A 21,269-nucleotide genomic window follows, 5' to 3' on the forward strand; every position below is an offset into this window, starting at 1 on the left:
ATATGAACAAACTTGGTAGCCCTAGCCTTCATCCCAGCATGCTACAGGCCCAATATCAGTACCCCTGGCCTGTTGGTTATTGAGAAGTTGTTTGAAGATTTTAACACATTTGACCTATGTGACCTTGAAAGTGGTTCAATATCATTCATTTGAACAAACTTGGTAGCCCTTTATCCCATGGCCAGCATGCTACAGGCCAAATATCAGTATCCTGGACCTTTTGGTTATTAAGGAGAGGTCGTTTGAAGATTTTTAAGGCATTTGACCCCTGTGACCTTGAACATGTGTCAAGGTCATTCATTTGAACAAACTTGGTAGCCCTTCATCCCAGCATGCTATAGACCTAATATCAGTACCCTAGGGCTTTTGGTTATTGAGAAGTTGTTTGAAGATTTCAACATATTTGACCCCTGTGACCTTGAAAGTGGGTCAAGAACATTCATTTGAACAAACTTGTTAGCCCTTCATCCCAGCATGCTACTGGCTAAATATCATCAGTCTGAGCCTCTTGGTTATTCAGAAGTTTTTTTAAGTAAAATATTGAAGCCGGACGACGGATGGATGGGCGTACGCCGCACCACAGCATAAGCTCACGCGGCCCTTTGGGCCAGGTGAGCTAAAAATTAAACCAGAGACCTGTACACATTGATTTTATTATTCAAGCAACTGACTTGTTAAGAATAATTGAGATAAACAAATATCTATTAAAATAAGTGGTGGCTTTGACATGATATGTGATGTAACCACAAACCATTTATCCAATCAATTTCACCTGATTCCCCTTCTTAATTGAAAGACTTTCATAATTTATCGAAAACAGTGTATTTGTTTAATCTATTTTTCAAAAGGTTTCAGAACATCTTTTTGTTCTATGAGTGATATATGATTTAATTGCTGGGATTTTATAAGCATGATTCATAAATTTTATTTGGATTCAAACTGCAGACTACTTGTGCCAGAGCTTAAACAATACATGTAAATAGTGGTTTATTATAAACTTCAACCACAAGCTGCAGTTTGCCCCTCTACAAATACATGAACATGTGATTCCTATTAACCGCATATTTGCGTGAAGGATTTAATTATGACATGGCATGTTGTAATCGAGATATATCTCGGCCTGTGTCTGAACCATCTGTCGGTAAATGACTGGATCTACTTATCACACTCGACAACAATTATAGCAGTCCTCAGGCCACATCTACCATGTAACTTTTTATATACCTGGTATACTTCTATAACATACAGCTGCTCCTTAAAATGAACTCCATTCAATTACAATATAATGTCCTCTTCAATGGTATGAATATCAACACTGATTATATAGAATAGATAGGTTTCAATACCTTAACAAGACACAATGAAGCTTGAACTTGATAGATTTCATTTTTAGAGTTAAGCCAAAAACAAACTATGGTAAGAAAACACCTGATATAGTACAGGTATACAGATTACCCATGTACATTAAACAAGAATGTTAACAAGAGATATTCTTTCTTTCAAAACATGTCATTGATTTAATTTCAAAAAGATATCTCTAACCTGATTTCAGTTAATATATTTGCTAACATATTCCTTTAAACAGGATTTGTCATAGCTCAGTTCATACTTACTTCATTTACTCAATAACACTTATTTGTATTTTTAAATGAAAGCAAAATAACTTGTGTTCATTGAATTGTAATAAAAGTTATCAGCTTATGTTGTGGAATGATCTCAATCTGTTAAACTTGTCATTCCAGACTTACTTTCAGGATTGGTGTAGAGGGAATGTTAATATTAACAATATACATACAATGTAAGTTACCTGTGTATAGTGTAAACATTACCTGTGTGTAGTGTAAACATTACCTGTGTGTTGTATAAACATTACCTGTGTATAGTGTTAACATTACCTGTGTATAGTGTAAACATTACCTGTGTGTTGTGTAAACATTACCTGTGTGTTGTGTTAACATTACCTGTGTACAGTGTTAACATTACCTGTGTATAGTGTTAACATTACCTGTGTACAGTGTTAACATTACCAGTGTATAGTGTTAACATTACCTGTGTACAGTGTAAACATTTCCTGTGTGTTGTGTTAACATTACCTGTGTATAGTGTAAACATTATCTGTATATAGTGTAAACATTACCTGTGTATAGTGTTAACATTACCGGTGTATAGTGTAAACATTACCTGTGTATAGTGTTAACATAACCTGTGTATAGTGTAAACATTACCTGTGTATAGTGTAAACATTACCTGTGTGTAGTGTTAACATAACCCGTGTGTTGTGTTAATATTAACCTGGTAATTTATAAATACAAGGTACTGTTCACTGAAATGATTCTCATACCTCTAACAGTAATATCCTACCAAAAACCACCAAATTCCAATACGTAAAATACAGTAACATTTCTTTACAATGTAAATACAAGTAGAGCTGTTCTAAAAATAGAAACTAGCCACCTTTCAATCAGTCTGATGTCATTCTTTTGGGAAACTACAAAACATAGGTGAAGAAATGCAGATAAAAGACATTTATACCTGGTGTTTCAATTTGTGTGATGTTTTACTGTAGCGCTTTGTCAAGAATGACCACTTTGAGATGCTGCTGCCTCTGTTCTGTAATCAGTTAAGGAGGTGTTAGTGTCTACTTCAAACTGTGCAGGTGTGAAAACCAACCTGTAGCCTTCCTTTTCTGTGTTACCAAACTACATCTTTCCCATACTCAGACAGCAGGGAGGGGTCCCAAACCTTTTTACTGTTCATAGCATTTCAGTCAGTGTTAATTTTACAGATTCCCAATTATTTCTAGTGTTTACGAGTAGGTGTACTCAAGTAAAAACAGACGGTCTCTATCTATGGAACTCGCAGCTCTGAATGAGTCATTCCCAGCCAAACAACTAACAGTAGAAATAATGAAGGTGGCATCCTCACCACTCAGCCAAACAACAAAAAGTAGATACCGAAGGTGGCATCCTCACCACTCAGCCAAACAACTAACAGTAGATACCCAAAGTGGCATCCTCACCACTCAGCCAAACAACTAACAGTAGATACCGAAGGTGGCATCCTTACCACTCGGCCAAACAACTAACAGTAGATACCGAAGGTGGCATCCTCACCACTCAGCCAAACAACTAACAGTAGATACCGAAGGTGGCATCCTCACCACTCAGCCAAACAACTAACAGTAGATACCGAAGGTGGCATCCTCACCACTCAGCCAAACAACTAACAGTAGATACCGAAGGTGGCATCCTCACCACTCAGCCAAACAACTAACAGTAGATACCGAAGGTGGCATCCTCACCACTCAGCCAAACAACTAACAGTAGATTCCTAAGGTGGCACTTTCAGCCAAATAACTCACTTAAACTGAAGGTGGCATCCTTGACAAATAGCTCACTGATACAGGAGATGGCATCCTCAGCCAAATAACTCACTGATACAGGAGGTGGCATCTACAGCCAAATAACTCACTGATACTTGAGGTGGCATCCTCAATCAAATAACTCACTGATACAGGAGGTGGCATCCTCAACCAAATAACTCACTGATACAGGAGTTTGCATCTACAGCCAAATAACTCACTGATACAGGAGTTGGCATCTACAGCCAAATAACTGCCAAATAATTCACTAATACTGGAGGTGGCATCCTTGACCAAAAATCTCACTTAAATTGGGATTGGCATCCTCAGCCAAATAACTCACTGGTACAGGAGGTGGCATCCTCAGCCAAATAACTCACTGATACTAGAGGTGGCATCCTTGGTCAAATAACTCACTGATACTGGAGGTGGTATCCTCAGCCAAATAATACACTGATACTGGAGGTGGTATCCTCAGCCAAATAATTCACCAATACTGAAGGTGGCATCATTGACCAAAAACTCACTTATATTGGAGGTGGCATCCTCAGCCAAATAATTCACTGATACTTGAGGTGGCATCCTCAATCAAATAACTCACTTATACAGGAGGTGGCATCCTCAATCAAATAACTCACTGATACAGGAGGTGGTATCCTCAGCCACATAACTCACTGATTTAGGAGGTGGCATTCTCAACCAAATAGCTCTCACGTGCACTGATACATTTACCTGAGGTGACATCCTCAGCCAGTTGCAGTGGTTACCTTTATCACCTGTGATGATTTTGGTATGGAATGGTGGTTTTACTGATAGATTCATTAATTTAATTGTGGATGAGATGATTGGATTGTTCTTTGTTGATAAGGTGATCTTTGGATTATTTTTTGTTGATGAGATGGTTGGATTGTTACTGGTGGTTAACCAGTGTTAAGCTTGGCTAATTCATCACAGTCACCATCAAGCTACACTTTAACAACAGTATGGTATATATCTGGGATTAAAATCATGTTTACTAGCTGAGGAATACTGTCAGAATCACCATTAAATCTTTTAGCTGCTGTAAACAAGTACAAAAACATCCAAACACCTTTCAGTCAGTATACCTTGTATGTAATGAATCATATCTATTTTTAAAACTAGAGGATTATCATCCATGTACATTGTACGAAAAATAACAAAATGTATCTAAAATATTTGTCTATTGTACGTCAAGTTAAATGTTAAGTAGGACATGGGTTTGAGTGTATAATGACGAGGAAGTATTTATTAGTTATGTCACACCATGAACAATACTCTGTGTACCTTTTATTTAGGTATAGTGGTTTTCTACCTATTACATGTACCTGTGCCTGCATAAATTGGGAAAATAGGATACAGCAAAACTTTCATGATTCCCCCCACCCCCTTCATTTTGGGAAAATATGTAGCTGTTTTGGATGTAAATAAAAGGAGAAAATCCCTCTGTATTCAGTCAATACATCTAATCCTTGTGCAGGTAGTTGGTAAGGCCTATATAATATACCTGGTACAAATAAAGTTTTAGAACAATCACCAATTAGCATGTTAACATAATCATATTGATTCTATAACATTACCATCAATATAACAAGGCAAAATATTTTACATAATTTATAGTTCCAAATCTCCAACCTTTTCTAAAAATGAACAACAGACTAACTCGTTTGTAGTGATCAGACACAAGACCCACTTTCAGAAGAAGGCAACACTCAGCCATTTGAAGAGGTATTTAAATTCAAAATTTGGCAATTTTAGGCGACAGAATATAGTTTTGAGATATTTGGGACAAAAGTAGACTTGTAAATGTTACAATTTCTATCACATACTTACAACAACGTAGACTTGTAAATGTTCCTTGTCTAACAGATACTTACATCAACGTAGACTTGTATATGTTGCAATATCTATCACATACTTACATCAACGTAGACTTGTATATGTTGCAATTTCTATCACATACTTACATCAATGTAGACTTGTAAATATTGCAATTTCTATCACATACTTACATCAATGTAGACTTGTATATGTTACAATATCTATCACATACTTACATCAACGTACACTTGTATATGTTACAATATCTATCACATACTTACATCAAAGTAGACTTGTAAATGTTACAATATCTATCACATACTTACATCAACGTACACTTGTATATGTTACAATATCTATCACATACTTACATCAATGTAGACTTGTATATGTTACAATATCTATAACATACTTACATCAATGTAGACTTGTAAATGTTACAATTTCTATCACATACTTACATCAATGTAGACTTGAAAATGTTGCAATATCTATCACATACTTACATCAACGTAGACTTGTAGATGTTGCAATTTCTATCACATACTTACATCAACGTAGACTTGTAGATGTTGCAATATCTATCACATACTTACATCAAAGCAGACTTGTATATGTTACAATATCTATCACATACTTACATCAACGTAGACTTGTATATGTTCCTTGTCTAACAGATACTTACATCAACGTAGACTTGTATATGTTACAATATCTATCACATACTTACATCAACGTAGACTTGTATATGTTCCTTGTCTAACAGATACTTACATCAACATAGACTTGTATATGTTCCTTGTCTAACAGAATCACGTTGACCACTTTTCGCTTCTTACAGGAGGCATGTGCCAGACTGATAGAAGACATGCTCCAGGCCGCCCCTAGTTACACGATAGATGCGGCGTCACACAGCAATCTACGGGCTTTGGGTGACCACAACAGGCTATAGTGGCATCCATCCTGAAAAACCAACATCAAAGTTTCAGGAAAAAGTTTAATCACCAAAATAGATGCAACAACATTTGGAACACATTAATTTTCGCAAAATTTGAAACACTAGCGGTCAATATATATAATGCATGTAGAGGAACTAAATGTTGACAGACACTTCACCTTCATGTAGAGGAACTAAATGTTGACAGACACTTCACCTCCATGTAGAGGAACTAAATGTTGACAGACACTTCACCTTCAATCATGTAGAAGAAGTAGTCGGTATGCTCCGAGATAATCAACAGTTATCCAAATATCCCCGTGTGAGACAATGGTATTGGTATATCTTTATGTAGATACAATTCAAGCACACAGTCACACAGATGTCTTTTTCCTGTGAGAACAACCATCTGTTTCGGTGTGGAGCTTGTGTTGCTTTTACATGTAACAAGTTTCTATTGTACTGATCAGCTGCCAGTTATAAGTACAGGTTCATTGTACACACCTGACAGTACTCACAGTGTTATTTTACACTGGAGGTAAGACCATGACATCCTGACATCACGCCACTAGAAGAGAGGCACAGAACTGGAAGGCACCTACTGCAGATAAGCTCACCACATAACTCTGTACAGAGGATAGATTCCTCACACACTTCAAAGCATTACACAGGTACATTGTCACAAACATCTCCACACTCATTCATTACACAGTGACAATCCTAACTCAAGAATTTACGCTTCTTTCAGTTTACATACAATTGTTTTGATATAATTATATATATCTTGGTGTGAATAACTTATCAAACAAATAAAGAGATTTTTACCTGTATATATATGTTAACATGTCCTACTTGGTATGTACATTCAGTTTGTGTGTATACATGTACCGGGCTGTTATATAACATTCAGATACATATATATATATCAAGCCAATTATTTTTAGAACACATGGTGATATATATATATATACAATGGCAAAGGATGCCTTTCAAACATATAAGAAAATGTATGAAGAATACCTTGAACATGACTGACCTAATACCAGGTGTTGCTTTAATTTAGATATCAACAAAAGCAGTATAACGGCAATTCCTGCGCCCCCGGTGTTCCTCCTCCTGTCTTGTAATGGCTATACGGGACCACACGTGTGGCATGACAGTATGACACTACCATGAGTCCTCACAATAATGGTTGTGTAATGCTGGCTTGGCATGGTTACTAGCCTTGCCCAATATTCTACTTACAGGAATTACCTCCTTAAAGCTAATAGGTATACTCCGAGTCAAGACCTAAAATCGGTACACTTGGGAGATAGACTTAAAGCTAATAGGTATACTCCGAGTCAAGACTTAAAATCGGTACACTTGGGAGATAGACTTGAAGCTATAGGTATACTCCGAGTCAAGACCTAAAATCGGTACACTTGGGAGATAGACTTAAAGCTAATACATATACTCTGAGTCAAGACCTAAAATCTATACACTTGTTGGAGATAGCTATATAGCTAGACTTAAAGCTAATACGTAAATTCCGAGTCAAGACTTATAATCTGTACACTTGCATTTGGGAGAAGGACTTAAAGCTAATATGTAAACTTGAAACCAAGACTAAAATCTGCACACTTGGGGGATAGACTTAAAGCTAATATGTATACTCCGAGTCAACACCTAAAATCTGCACACTTGGGAGATAGATAGACTTAGAGCTAATAGGTATACTCCCGAGTCATGACCTAAAATCTATACACTTGGAGATAGACCTCAATCTAATACATATACTCTGAGTCAAGACCTAAAATCTGTACACTTGGGAGATAGACTTAAAGCTAATACGTTGATTTAGACACTGCCTTTATGTTGCTCTATAATAAGACACATGATCAGTGCATGCTAATCACTTTCTGCATGTGTATATCTCCATGCCAACATGTGCAACTGCAGAGTAACTAGCTGTGCAGTACACGTTGTGTTGGTAATACAGGCTCTGTGGTAATTACATGGCAGCGATATGTATGTAGCAAGTTCTTGTAGTATAATCGACCGACAACACTTGTCAACATTTTTTCTACAATAAGTCAACTTTTATTCTACAGAGATTTACAGTCGTTGTTAACCTGAAATACCAGAGCAGTTTATATTAGTTTTAAAGTTGTAGGTGGCCATCACCACTTGTAAGTTATATACGGACAACAGTGTTATATTTAAGTGAATTATTCAGAGCATAATGTCAACCAAAAGACAATGTCATTGTATATGTACATGTAATTCAGGTATCAAAAGCTAGAGTGTATTTTCAGTATAACGTATCCAGTATACTTAATTTATAGTGGTAAATATTTTAAGACATATTCAACGTTTAATATAACTGCTGGATTTTATGAAAAGCCCACAACTGTGAATCTGATATTTCATACTGTAGTCAGAGTTGTTAGAATGATCATCCAAATTTCTATAAATAGTTCTTATTTCGATGTTATTTTTGCAATTTCATCCCAGGGTCCATGTGCCCAAACCCTCTGATAAACCCGGCCCTCTGCCAGTATATATAGCTTGTGTAAGTGGCAGTACTGGCCATTAATAATTACTTTCATAATTAAAATAACAAACAGCAAAATAAGTTATTTTAACTCATTCACCCCTGAAATTTCATAATGAACTATAGACCAACCTTTGAATTGGAAGAGTTCAAATGTGGCTTCAGGGGTGAATGAGTTAACACTGATAATAGTGTTTTTCCTTTGTGTAATTTGTGACATGAATATCAGTAAATACTCTCTCTCTCTCTCTCTCTCTTCTCTCTCTCTTCTCTCTCTTTCTCTCTCTCTCTCTCTCTCTCTCTCTCTCTCTCTCTCTCTCTCTCTCTCAGTAAAATCGGACATGATGACTGTATAGAAATATTTTTTAATAAATTGGGTTAAAAAATACATCACAATTACATGTGGTGCCTTTTCTGCACATGTGGTACCTACACCTTAGATATTACCGTGGTACCTTGTCTAAAGTTACATATATATGGTGCCTTGTATATAGTGGTATCTTTCCCGTACATGTGATATCATTGCCTATTACTGTGGTACCTTTTCTGTACATTGTCCATTATTACTGTGGTACGTATACCTTTTCTGTGAGTCACCTGTTACTGTGGTACGTATACCTTTTCTGTAAGTCACCTGTTACTGTGGTACGTATACCTTTTCTGTAAGTCACCTGTTACTGTGGTACGTATACCTTTTCTGTAAGTCACCTGTTACTGTGGTACGTATACCTTTTCTGTAAGTCACCTGTTACTGTGGTACGTATACCTTTTCTGTAAGTCACCTGTTACTGTGGTACGTATACCTTTTCTGTAAGTCACCTGTTACTGTGGTACGTATACCTTTTCTGTAAGTCACCTGTTACTGTGGTACGTATACCTTTTCTGTAAGTCACCTGTTACTGTGGTACGTATACCTTTTCTGTAAGTCACCTGTTACTGTGGTACGTATACCTTTTCTGTAAGTCACCTGTTACTGTGGTACGTATACCTTTTCTGTAAGTCACCTGTTACTGTGGTACGTATACCTTTTCTGTAAGTCACCTGTTACTGTGGTACGTATACCTTTTCTGTAAGTCACCTGTTACTGTGGTACGTATACCTTTTCTGTAAGTCACCTGTTACTGTGGTACGTATACCTTTTCTGTAAGTCACCTGTTACTGTGGTACGTATACCTTTTCTGTAAGTCACCTGTTACTGTGGTACGTATACCTTTTCTGTAAGTCACCTGTTACTGTGGTACGTATACCTTTTCTGTAAGTCACCTGTTACTGTGGTACGTATACCTTTTCTGTAAGTCACCTGTTACTGTGGTACGTATACCTTTTCTGTAAGTCACCTGTTACTGTGGTACGTATACCTTTTCTGTAAGTCACCTGTTACTGTGGTGTACGTATACCTTTTCTGTAAGTGACCTGTTACTGTGGTGCCGTTAGCTTGTGTGTAAATGTGGTGCATCGCTCTCATGCTGTGTTGAATGTTTAGGTTTGCATGATGAAAGATGGCTGTTTTGCCATTAACATTCATGTTCAAAGTTTTATCAAGCTGATCAATTGCATGTTATGTACAGCCAACATGCACACCAGTTGCGCTTCCCCATCACCACCTATCCTCTTCCTCACTTAAATAGATGTCTTCACATACTGTCCCGCTTGTTAATGCAAAACTTCAGCACCAACTGCAATATAAACAATCTTAGCATCCCCCACTACATACATGTATATAATCCATATCATGTGACAGCATTCAAGAGGTACAATTTGAACTACACATATTTCTCTGATCCACCAGTTACTACATTTAACTACTGATCCACCCTGACCCATAACAGATGAAAGCAACTCTGTCATAATCTCAGCCTCCTGTATTATCCATGGCCACGATGTTTAAAAAAACACCAATGACCATATTTTCAATCATTAGTACATGTAGAGTATGTAGTGGCCACTGAGAGGATGTCGGTATTACAACAAGAATTGGTGTATTCCATTCTTTATGACCAGCCTTTCATTGGATTCTTATATAGATTACCTAACATGTATACTGTAAACGTGTCACCAGTCAACACTTCAGTCATAGGCCACATGCATGCCTGAACATATATCAAACACATATACATGCACAAAGAATGGGTATGACCACCATACAGCTATGGACCATGTGATGGTTGTGATACAGATGAGGATATCCCCAAAGTATTAAACTGCACATGTGGATCTGATTGTCCTAAATACTGTATCTATATATATACGTACATGTACTACCAATATAACTTGTCCTTGATCCGGGGTAATTTATGGAATGCTGTTACATACAATACAGCAATCAGTGTTGTACAAGCCCAAGGATTCATAGATGTAGTATTGTAATCAAAACACAAATATTTCATCCTTGAAATGTATTATATACATATACAGCTGGTATAGCTATGAAAACTTGTATGTCAATGAGAGCACAGAAATAAGACAATAGCTGTATCTCATTAGCACTTTCTCCTATCACATAAAATAATATCTATACAATTTAAAATTATACATGGTCAATCCAGGGATCCCCCCAACCATGGAGGCTTCCTCGAGCTCCTGATCAACTTGAGCTCTAAGTCTGTATACATGTATGTTTATTAGGATACAGTAATTATAACCTCCCCTTAGTTTTGCTATGGATCCAACTGTAGCACTATTTATTGGCAAAGGACACACCCATTTAAAAGGTGTAGCTCATGATCAGTTGGTTAGCTATATAACTATTTGAGGTCCAGGCTTCAAATCCTGGTCAGGCGGGTCGCCGTGTTTTTACACTTTGAGCGTTGTTGTTAATCTTTGTTATACTTTTTTTTTATACATGCAAGGCAATGCTATATATAGTCATACTGGAAAAAACGGTTTCTTATGCCAAGTTACAGGTTTGGGCAGTGAAACGGGGATCCTTGCCAGATTTTTTTGTTGGTTTGCAACCATACAACAAACTACAATGTAATGTTTATTTTTTATCTTTGTTATAAACTTTCAGCATTACTGATTAACCCTATATGGGGACCTTAAAAAGATCAAATGATCAATTTTATCATTTTTCTTTTTACCCATCCTGTTTTATTCCCAGGAATGTTTTGAAAGGATTTTTTTCACGTACATGTCTGTAATATGAAGCATTTTAAAGGCAGTCAATTTAAATACCAGTACATGTACTTATTATACAAAGATAATAATTATCACCGTGTACTGTATCACGAAGTTTGAGAAAAAGTATTTAAATTGGACGGGTCACAATATTTGTGTGAAACTTGCAGTCCTGCTGCTGTAGTGTACAGTCCACAGTCTCAAGTATATACTGCAAGATCTGTGGACTAAGCCCTGTGATATTTATGCTTACCCATTCATAACAAAAAACAATAACATTCTTTGATAAAGAGCCAACTCGGTATGTTAGCCAGGATGAGCCATGATAAGACAGCTCGCCAGACAAGAAGAAATATAAGATCTGTAAGCCGATATACATATAGCATTTAGATGTCCAAATATTTTCCATGAGGTCAACAGTTGTAAAGGGTAATATGCCTGGAATGTGTATTGATACAATGTATAATACAAAGGGAAGAATTTACATATATATATATATACACAGGCATTTCATCGTAGCATTATAATAAATTATTACCGGTTTTTTCCCTTCATTTCTTTTTGTTCTGCTGTCATATTGCCTCACAGCTAACGTTGTCCAATGTTGTAGTTATGTGATATAGGAACCATTATTACACAAGCATGTGGTGGTGTAATGTATATTTACGTACACCGGTACATTGTGAAGCCCGGCCTGCCAGATTAGCTCTCCTCACCACGGCCCACACAACAATGCAAGGGCAACAGACATCTATAGTCATCAGACAATCTGGTGATAGTAATATGTCTTTACAGTGATCTATATAGGTATTAATATTACACAATCATTCATCAACTAATATGTTCTATAAATTCTCACCGCTGCATTTTAACTCCAATTAGCCTATAATCAACACTACAGACTTCTCTTGTTACTGTCAGCAAGCCTCGGTACATGTTTCATTGTGTACGACACAATACAAATAATTCTGCAGGGATATGTGTATTTAAATTTAAATGCTATTCAATATCATTTTAATAGGACAAATATCAAAAGAAATTTACTGACTGGATTTCTCTTTGTAAAATAAGCATATACTGATGTTATATCAAATTAACAATGCCGTAAAAAAATGCAAGGCCAATTTAGTAATCATAACACATATAGCAACTTATAAATATAAGCCAAAATAAAAAAAATATTGTGTTTCCCCTAACACTACCTACCTAATATGAAGGAATATGTCATTATATCAATGTAACAGACTCGAGCTCTGATACAAACATTTCCAAAATTTTGAAATAATTTAGAAAATTATGATTATATATAAAAGTAATTGAAGAACATACTTGATGGAAAACAGGCAATTCAGGAGTTGACACTTTTGATTTAATTTACATTCTGTATGTAGGTTGTTTAATATTTTAAATGTTGAATGTCCATGATCATTGTACAGAAATTAGTTGGCTATAGCTATATAGCCAGGTTTGTATTATACATTTGTACATTATTTCCACTAGTATATGTAGATGATCATGATCATTGGACAGAAATTAGTTAGCTATAGCTATATAGCCAGGTTTGTATTATACATTTGTACATTATTTCCACTATCTAGTAGATGATCATGATCATGACATACCAAATATACTGATATATGCATATAGATTAATTACACTTCATATCCAATGATTTGTAAAATGCTAACCAAAGGAATGCATAATTTACATACCTGAGCATTCAGGTCATGACTTAGATTTACATAGAGCCTTCTACAAAAGACTGGAAGGACCATTACGACCTGCTGTCTCATTATGTATGTGAGATTGTGATCTAGATCTATCTGACAAGTTTGATTACAGGGTTGTCTCTAATAAAAAGTGTACATAATTGTCAAAAGTTACTGATCCCACGTCAACAGTTATGAAAAAGTGTATATGAACCAGTTCACAGAGTTCTATATACTATATCTGCTACGACCTGTATTTTACCCTTTATGCTGTATACATATTAATCTGACACTCTGTGGGATCTAACACATTGCTCAAACAAGACAGGTTGTCTTAATACACAGGTTTTATTAGGAAAGTGTTTTCATACACTGTAAAACTGATCATGATGATATATATACATAACAAGATGTTCATATAATCAGGAATCAAATAAGATGGGTCAAAATTGTAATAAGTTCATTTTTTCATAGGCAAACATAAATTTGTATGCTTTTTATCCTTTTGTTTTTGCACTTTTCTTTTATTAACTGAGAAATAATCATAGCAAAACTATACAAAAACTGCATGCATTGCAGGGCAAGTACACAATATCAAAAATGATTTCAGTATATAAACTGCTAATTTTTCCACTCCCAGAATGTACTATTGAAAGGCATTAATTTAATATATAACATGAATTTGAACCAAGTATGTATACCCATACAGTACATTATTAATTACAATATTCCTTTTCATTGGATACCTTTATTAATTAATTTGAAACAGCATGAAATACCAAAAACACAAGTTAATGGATATTTCATCAACTTTGATAACTATTTAATATTATTGATAATACATTAGATTTTGATATATATATAAATCAATTCAAGTTATATTACCATATATAAATACAAAATAATTAAAATTACAAAAAGTCATTTTGGAAAAGGTAATGTCTCTTGAGAAAACAATTCTATTCAAAATACAAATGCTTTATATATGTAACTCTTTATCCAGAAATTTATTTACATTACCTTATATCTTGTATTTAAGATTTAAAAACAATTAATTTATAACCTATAGGTATCAAATTATATTGTGTATTTTTTTTTTTGAAGTTTAGTGGAGCAGTTATATGTAGGGTGATTCAGCTAGCCCTTAACAAAATCTACTAGCCTCTGATCACTAGAGGGTTAACGTGTGTGTTAGTGTCGAACCCTGATTGTGGTAGAATATAGTATAGTAACAAATAACAATTTACAAAACATATGTGCATGACATCATGCAGCTACAACCTGTGAAGAACACTGCAATGACGGAATGGAATACCTTGAGGAGTACTTTAATCCAAGTTTGTTATTCAGACTGACAGGATACATATACAACACTAATAATATCTTTTGGGGCTAGAATATTTGAATATCTTCTAAAAACCTGCCCTTTCTTTTGGGGCTAGAATATTTGAATATCTTCTGAAAAAACTGCCCGACTGTTGCTAGCCTGGATTTCGGACAGCTGCCATAAGTCAGCTGCTGGGGAGCGAAACGAAGTAGGGATGGGTTCATGAGAGGACTGCAGTAGTTCACTACTGAAGGCATATGAGGGTCCTCCTCCCAAAAACTTTTTATAACTAGTAGCAATTCCTTGCATTCTGAGCATATTTCACACCTAAAACTTGTGAAAATTTGCATTTACGTGAGAAAATTATGGTTAAAAAAATACAGCTCTGACAGACTGACATATCATAATACATGATGATTCTTTTCATTTAGCAAATTAATGCTTTATCAATTTGTTGACATATATTCCAGCAACTGGGAAAAACTTGCACCTACAAACATTTAAGTACACATTCTTTTTTCTTCTTAAAATTCCAAGTTATACGATATATAGACATATTTATAGTGCAAGCAGACAATTAGGACGGTCATAATTCATCGAAAAACCAGTGTATATCTCATCAACATGCAAGAAAACTGTATTGCATCGCATACAAAAATGCAATATACATGAATAAAGGCATCACATTTATTTCAAACTTAAATTTCATTTTATAGTTGAAGCTAGGTGTTTTACTTTGCATATTACTACACAGTAAGATTAGATATACATGTACTGCAAACTATACATGCTATTATTTAGTATTGTGAATCTGTTAAAATTTCAGTTAATGATTGATTCACTAAAATTTTAAATCTGCATTATGTATATCCAGGCAGCAATTTGACAACACATATTTCTATACATGTACTTCTACAATATATTGGGATACACTGCAGGAATACAGTATAGGCACCTTTTACCCACAGTTGAGTAAGTCTTGTTAGCAGGGTTTCACCAGACAACTTGCTTGCTTAGATTGCATATCAATACAAACCCTTTCTTTGCACCCAATCCCAAAAAAACAAGACATCTTCGTTTGTATGAATACGTTTTGGGTACTGACATACAACGATTTGGTACTTTGACTAACATTTCAACTTCACATTTTGTTTGATTTTGGTGTCCAGTGTGCTCTTAATTTAAATATATAATGAAGATTTATCAGCATTTTTGTGTATGCAAAAAGTACTGAAACATCATATTCTTCATTTCATGCTTGGGTATATGGATCCGAAACAAATTTACCCCCCCCCCCCCCCCNCCCCATGTTATTTTATACCATTAATCAAGCAGTATGACCTTACTAGCTTCGTATGCTCCTTCACATAACAGAATCTTCAACTTGTTGACAGTGGTCATTATCCAATAGAATTACAATAGTCATGTCAGGGGTGGTGAACAAACTGACGTGCACATATATAATGCTTGTGAAATTTGTTGATCTTTTAGTTTGTGAACCCTTATATTATATTACTATCACTGCATATCAAATCATTTTTGGTTATTTGTCTGTCTAACTGTAGGTATGCACAAACAAACGGTAGTCATTGTCCATGCATGCCAATGTCATTTACACTGATGTTCTTGTAGTTAGCCTAATCATGTGTAACATAATATTGAAAATCCCCCCCCCCCCCCCCCCCACATTCTCCATCTCGTGTAATCAGCTGGTACAATAACATTGAACAATACACGAATCAACAGGTGGCCACATGTTTAGAATAACAGGTTGCTGTAACATTTGAGGGTGAAGAGGCCGCATGGTAAGCAACCCCCATCAAGGTATGCTCCTTGAGACAGTGTGCTCACTCAACCGTCAAAGTAGGCTGGAGCTATCAAACCGGGCCAAAGAAAGCCATAACACCCTCTAACAAGAATAAAGATATATCTATAGAACGACATATATAATCATTTTACCTGTCGAAATTTAGGTCCAACGTATATGCGAAAATGCATAGCGATCCAACATTGTAATCAAATAGCACATAATAGTCACATCGCACCCAAATTCTTCACATTCCGAACTTCTTTGTAGATTTTCGCTTCACACAGGCCGATGAGCCTCGTTTTCCAACCAAACATAATCTCGAATCTACCTGTTGGCATTGCATTCCTTATTCAACAAATCAAGAAAGACAGTCTCCTTTTTGCAATCGTAATAGGAAAAATAATTAAATCTTCTACTTTGCTTATTTTATTTTATCCAAATGAGGTTCTGATAATTTTATTCCATATTTTGAATATTGGTTAAAGAGTAACACTAAACTGCTTCCGGTATTTGAAGCATGGAGCGAAACGTGCTCGCCGGACAGCAGACAAACTCTGCCGTTAGCTGGTATAGCGATATGATCGCGAGATGCCCTTGATAATTGTAAAAACGTACGAATATCAACACAATTAATAGGTTATTGCAGGTTTCCAAAAACGTTCTTACGTCTGGATTAAGATAACAGTAAAAACTTCGAACACATATAGCTATGTTGACAACTTTCATTACCTGTTCGTCCCAATGTCTATTTCTACTCATTTGTACAGTGAAGTTAAATGTTGTTAAGATACCTCGAAAATCGCCGTATATGACGTATGCATGTGCACTTCTCAGTCAAGCAATACTTTAATGGATCATCCAGAAAGGGATCATGGTCCCCTCAAAGCTGAGATTGCCCCTCCTTTTTCCCTTGTTTAGTTTACATGGAATAAACCTACTTGTTTAGATAAATTGGAGATGCTGAGAATTTTCAATTGCCTTCATCTCCAAGGAGTTTCCATGCCCTAATAGTAAAAGTGGTTATAACCTGTCAAAAAATAGCACAAAGTCCCAATGGACACATCCACCTCCCCATCTGATTGTCTGGTATGGGGCCTAATATATAGGATTCAAAGATTAAAAGTTTTTAAACAGAACATTTTCGAAATGCTGAATTAACCATGATAAACCTAATGTTCATTTAAAAAGTTATGTCATTAATAAGAAATTAAGTTTAAATCACATTTTATTCATGCAAAGGAAAAGCTTAATCATCATACAGACTCAAGTGAAATAGATTAGTTCCATTTTTTATGTAAATTTTTATATGTTTTATATCATTCAGAAGGTTCGTATAGAAAGAAAAAGAAAAAATGGTTCCAAAGACACCTTTTGGTTTTATAACATTTTACTGCAGCATGTGACGTGTTACATAGTCATGTAGGGGCTTCGGAAGCATATGCATGCAATTGAATGGATTTACAACATTAAAGTTATATTTAATGCAATAATTTACATGTTTTTTTTAACAATAGTGCTGATCCATCAACATCAAGCTAACAAGATAATTGATGACAATGGAATCTGTTCTCGATTGTCTGAAGATTGAAGACAAACAAATCTTTGAAGATTTATTGGTTTACAGGTATTAAAGATAAATGTTCACAGTACATGTGCCTATAAATAAATAGCAAAAATAATTATATAAGCACATGGTTATATGCTAAAATGAAGTACCAAAGTATATCTTATCTTAAATTCAAAGATTTTTTTATGGGTTTCAAGCAAGTATTATGAATTTCCTTGGTTCCAAAGTATCATTTGAAAGTTGAAACTAAAAGTAAATTTCAAAATATATCAAGTCCCATCAGCCACAGGAAAAAACACATTAAGTCAAGAATCCAAATTATGTTGGATTTTTTAGAAATTTCTGGTAATTGGTAATTAAATGTAAATGAACAAACGGAGCTCCCATTTCCATAGAGTTCTGAGCTGTAATTGTACTTACCCTGAACTAGGCCTAGTTTACATGTTAACATACTGCTGTACTATGTTAGGTCACAGGATGTACATCGTTTGCTGAAGAGGCTGGATTCAATCCACAAAGTCCTGCAGGATGCTGATCAGCAGGGTCACTTGACAGAGATTGTACAGACCAGTACCAACCAGTTCATCAAACAAGTGATGCAGTGCTATTACAGATGTATTGAATCTATCAAGCTTGCTAGATCTGTGGAAAAGGTATGTGGTACTTGTTATGTTGATGAACATTAAGTTTCTTTGCTTGGTTCTGCCATTAAAGGGTTTGTTAAATATATGACTCGAAGATATTCAGTTATATTTACTGATGGTAACACTTTTGGATACTTGAGATATTATATTTACTGATGGTAATTACACTTTTGGATACTTGAGAGATTATATTTACTGATGGTAACACTTTTGGATACTTGAGATATTATGTTTACTGATGGCAATTACACTTTTGGATACTTGAGATATTATATTTACTGATGGTAATTACACTTTTGGATACTTGAGATATTATATTTACTGATACAGTAGCTATATAGCAACACTGTAGGATACTCCAACCCCACTAACCCCCCCAAAAAAGACTTTCACAGAAACATAATTTATTCTGCTATGTAACCAAAATCTGGTTCCTGCATTGTCATTGGTGTTGAGGTAAAAGGCAGGTGATCTATGACAACTAGACTTGAGTATTCTGTAATTTTAAATATTAAGAAAAAATGTGTTTTTTCTTTTCTAGTTTTAATTTGAATTGTTGGAAGACTTATTCAATAACTATACAATTTTTTATTCTTGTTTTTCAGTTGCTACAACCTTGGAGATTATCACACAAGGCATATATCTGTGCTGATTTGTCTGACTTTGTGCCCTCAGTTACTTCAAAGGAAAATCCAGAATTATCAAGTTTAACAGCAGGTAAAACGTACCTTTAGTCAAATTGATGCTATATAAAAATGTGTGAAACAGCAGACTTTTTCCCATGAAATAAAGCGAAATACTTCTTTTCATATTTGCGACAAGTTCTTGAAAAAAGTTACAGGGGTGAACAATATCTTTTAGAGAACTATATAGCTAGCCTGCAGGCAGATTTGAAAAAAATCTACAAGCCCACTTATATTTCATAGTAACTTTTGAAAATGTTCACCAGTCCTGACATACAAACTGCAATCCCCAGACATCAGGTTAGTTGAATTGTACACCCCTGCCTTCAATAAAACAATGAAATTTGGATGATTCCTAAACAGTTTCCAATTTACTGGAGCATAATTTGGTGGTGAAAGATGCTGTGGTGGAGAATCTTGTCCCGTTTCTTGGTTGGATAGAAGGGCGTTTAGAGATGTTGATGATAAAGTCGCCTTCAGATCTATCTACAAACGAGGCTGGGGAGCTCTATATCATGGTCAAAGTAAGTGCTTCAATGATTGCAGCTTTACTATGATTTCTGTAGATTTATCTCTTATTTCAAGACCATGGTCACCTTTTTTTTCTCAATATGAATTTTTTATCGCAGATGATAATTTTCTTGTATGTGTAGTGTGAATTCTGTGTACATCAAAGTGTGGTGAATGGTTTAATCTTCTATCTGGATACTTCTTATATGTTGAAAAATACTAACTGTTTTATCTATCCACAACAGATTGTACTTCAGGTATTTCAATCCTGTCCTCTGGGGAGAACCGTTACAGGAAACCACCTTCCCCAGTGTCACGGTCCCCAGCAACACTCTGTAGAAACAATACTGACATTCGTGTACAGAATCATGGACATTGATGTAAGCTATAGGGAAGGGTGGTTTTGTGATCAGGGATTGAGACGGAGAGGGCAGGGTAATTTGTGATCAGGGATTGAGACGGAGAGGGCAGGGGAATTTGTGATCAGGGATTGCGACGGAGAGGGCAGGGTAGTTTGTGATCAGGGATTTCGACTGAGAGGGCAGGGTAGTGTGTGATCAGGGATTAAGGCGGAGAGGGCAGGGTAGTGTGTGATCAGGGATTAAGGCGGAGAGGGCAGGGTAGTGTGTGATCAGGGATTGAGGCGGAGAGGGCAGGGTAGTTTGTGATCAAGGTTTTGCAGTAATGATATAATGATAACGAAATGACATGATACAGTTTATGACCAATGGGTCAAGTCCTTCTGGGCAGGGTAGTGTGTGATCAGGGATTGAGGCGGAGAGGGCAGGGTAGTGTGTGATCAGGGATTTAGACGGAGAGGGCAGGGTAGTTTGTGATTAGGGATTGAGATGGAGAGGGCAGGGTAGTTTGTGATCAGGGATTTCGACTGAGAGGGCAGGGTAGTGTGTGATCAGGGATTGAGACGGAGGGGGCAGGGTAGTGTGTGATCAGGGATTGAGACGGAGGGGGCAGGGTAGTGTGTGATCAGGGATTGAGACGGAGGGGGCAGGGGAGTTTGTGATCAAGGTTTTGCAGTAATGATATAATGATAACGAAATGACATGATACAGTTTATGACCAATGGGTCAAGTCCTTCTGGGCAGGGTAGTGTGTGATCAGGGATTGAGACGGAGAGGGCAGGGTAGTTTGTGATCAGGGATTAAGACGGAGAGGGCAGGGTAGTTTGTGGTCAGGGATTTAGACGGAGAGGGCAGGGTAGTTTGTGATTA

The 21,269-nt window shown here is 36.0% G+C and overlaps 2 protein-coding genes across 4 annotated transcripts in view; one reads left to right on the top strand and one right to left on the bottom strand.

Annotated features, from left to right (window-relative positions):
• Positions 1–16,929, bottom strand: part of LOC110445987 — a 31,834-nt gene extending 14,905 nt beyond the window's left edge. The window contains exons 1-2 of the mRNA XM_021490910.1: positions 16,786–16,929; positions 5,975–6,163 (exon numbers count right to left, since the gene is read on the bottom strand). Of these exons, the coding sequence (XP_021346585.1) occupies positions 5,975–6,070 (96 nt within the window). The 5' untranslated portion in view covers positions 6,071–6,163; positions 16,786–16,929. The remainder of the gene's footprint in view (positions 1–5,974; positions 6,164–16,785) is intronic.
• Positions 16,930–17,147: 218 nt separating this feature from the next.
• Positions 17,148–21,269, top strand: part of LOC110445988 — a 36,877-nt gene continuing 32,755 nt past the window's right edge. For 2 of the 3 annotated variants that reach the window (XM_021490912.1, XM_021490911.1), the window contains exons 1-6: positions 17,148–17,247; positions 18,151–18,260; positions 18,673–18,856; positions 19,453–19,564; positions 19,894–20,054; positions 20,286–20,420. In XM_021490912.1, the coding sequence (XP_021346587.1) occupies positions 18,187–18,260; positions 18,673–18,856; positions 19,453–19,564; positions 19,894–20,054; positions 20,286–20,420 (666 nt within the window). In that variant the 5' untranslated portion in view covers positions 17,148–17,247; positions 18,151–18,186. The remainder of the gene's footprint in view (positions 17,248–18,150; positions 18,261–18,672; positions 18,857–19,452; positions 19,565–19,893; positions 20,055–20,285; positions 20,421–21,269) is intronic. The other variant, XM_021490913.1, reaches the window with a different exon arrangement.

This window comes from Mizuhopecten yessoensis, unplaced genomic scaffold (assembly GCF_002113885.1).
Source record: "Mizuhopecten yessoensis strain PY_sf001 unplaced genomic scaffold, ASM211388v2 scaffold2435, whole genome shotgun sequence".
NCBI lineage: Eukaryota > Metazoa > Mollusca > Bivalvia > Pectinida > Pectinidae > Mizuhopecten > Mizuhopecten yessoensis.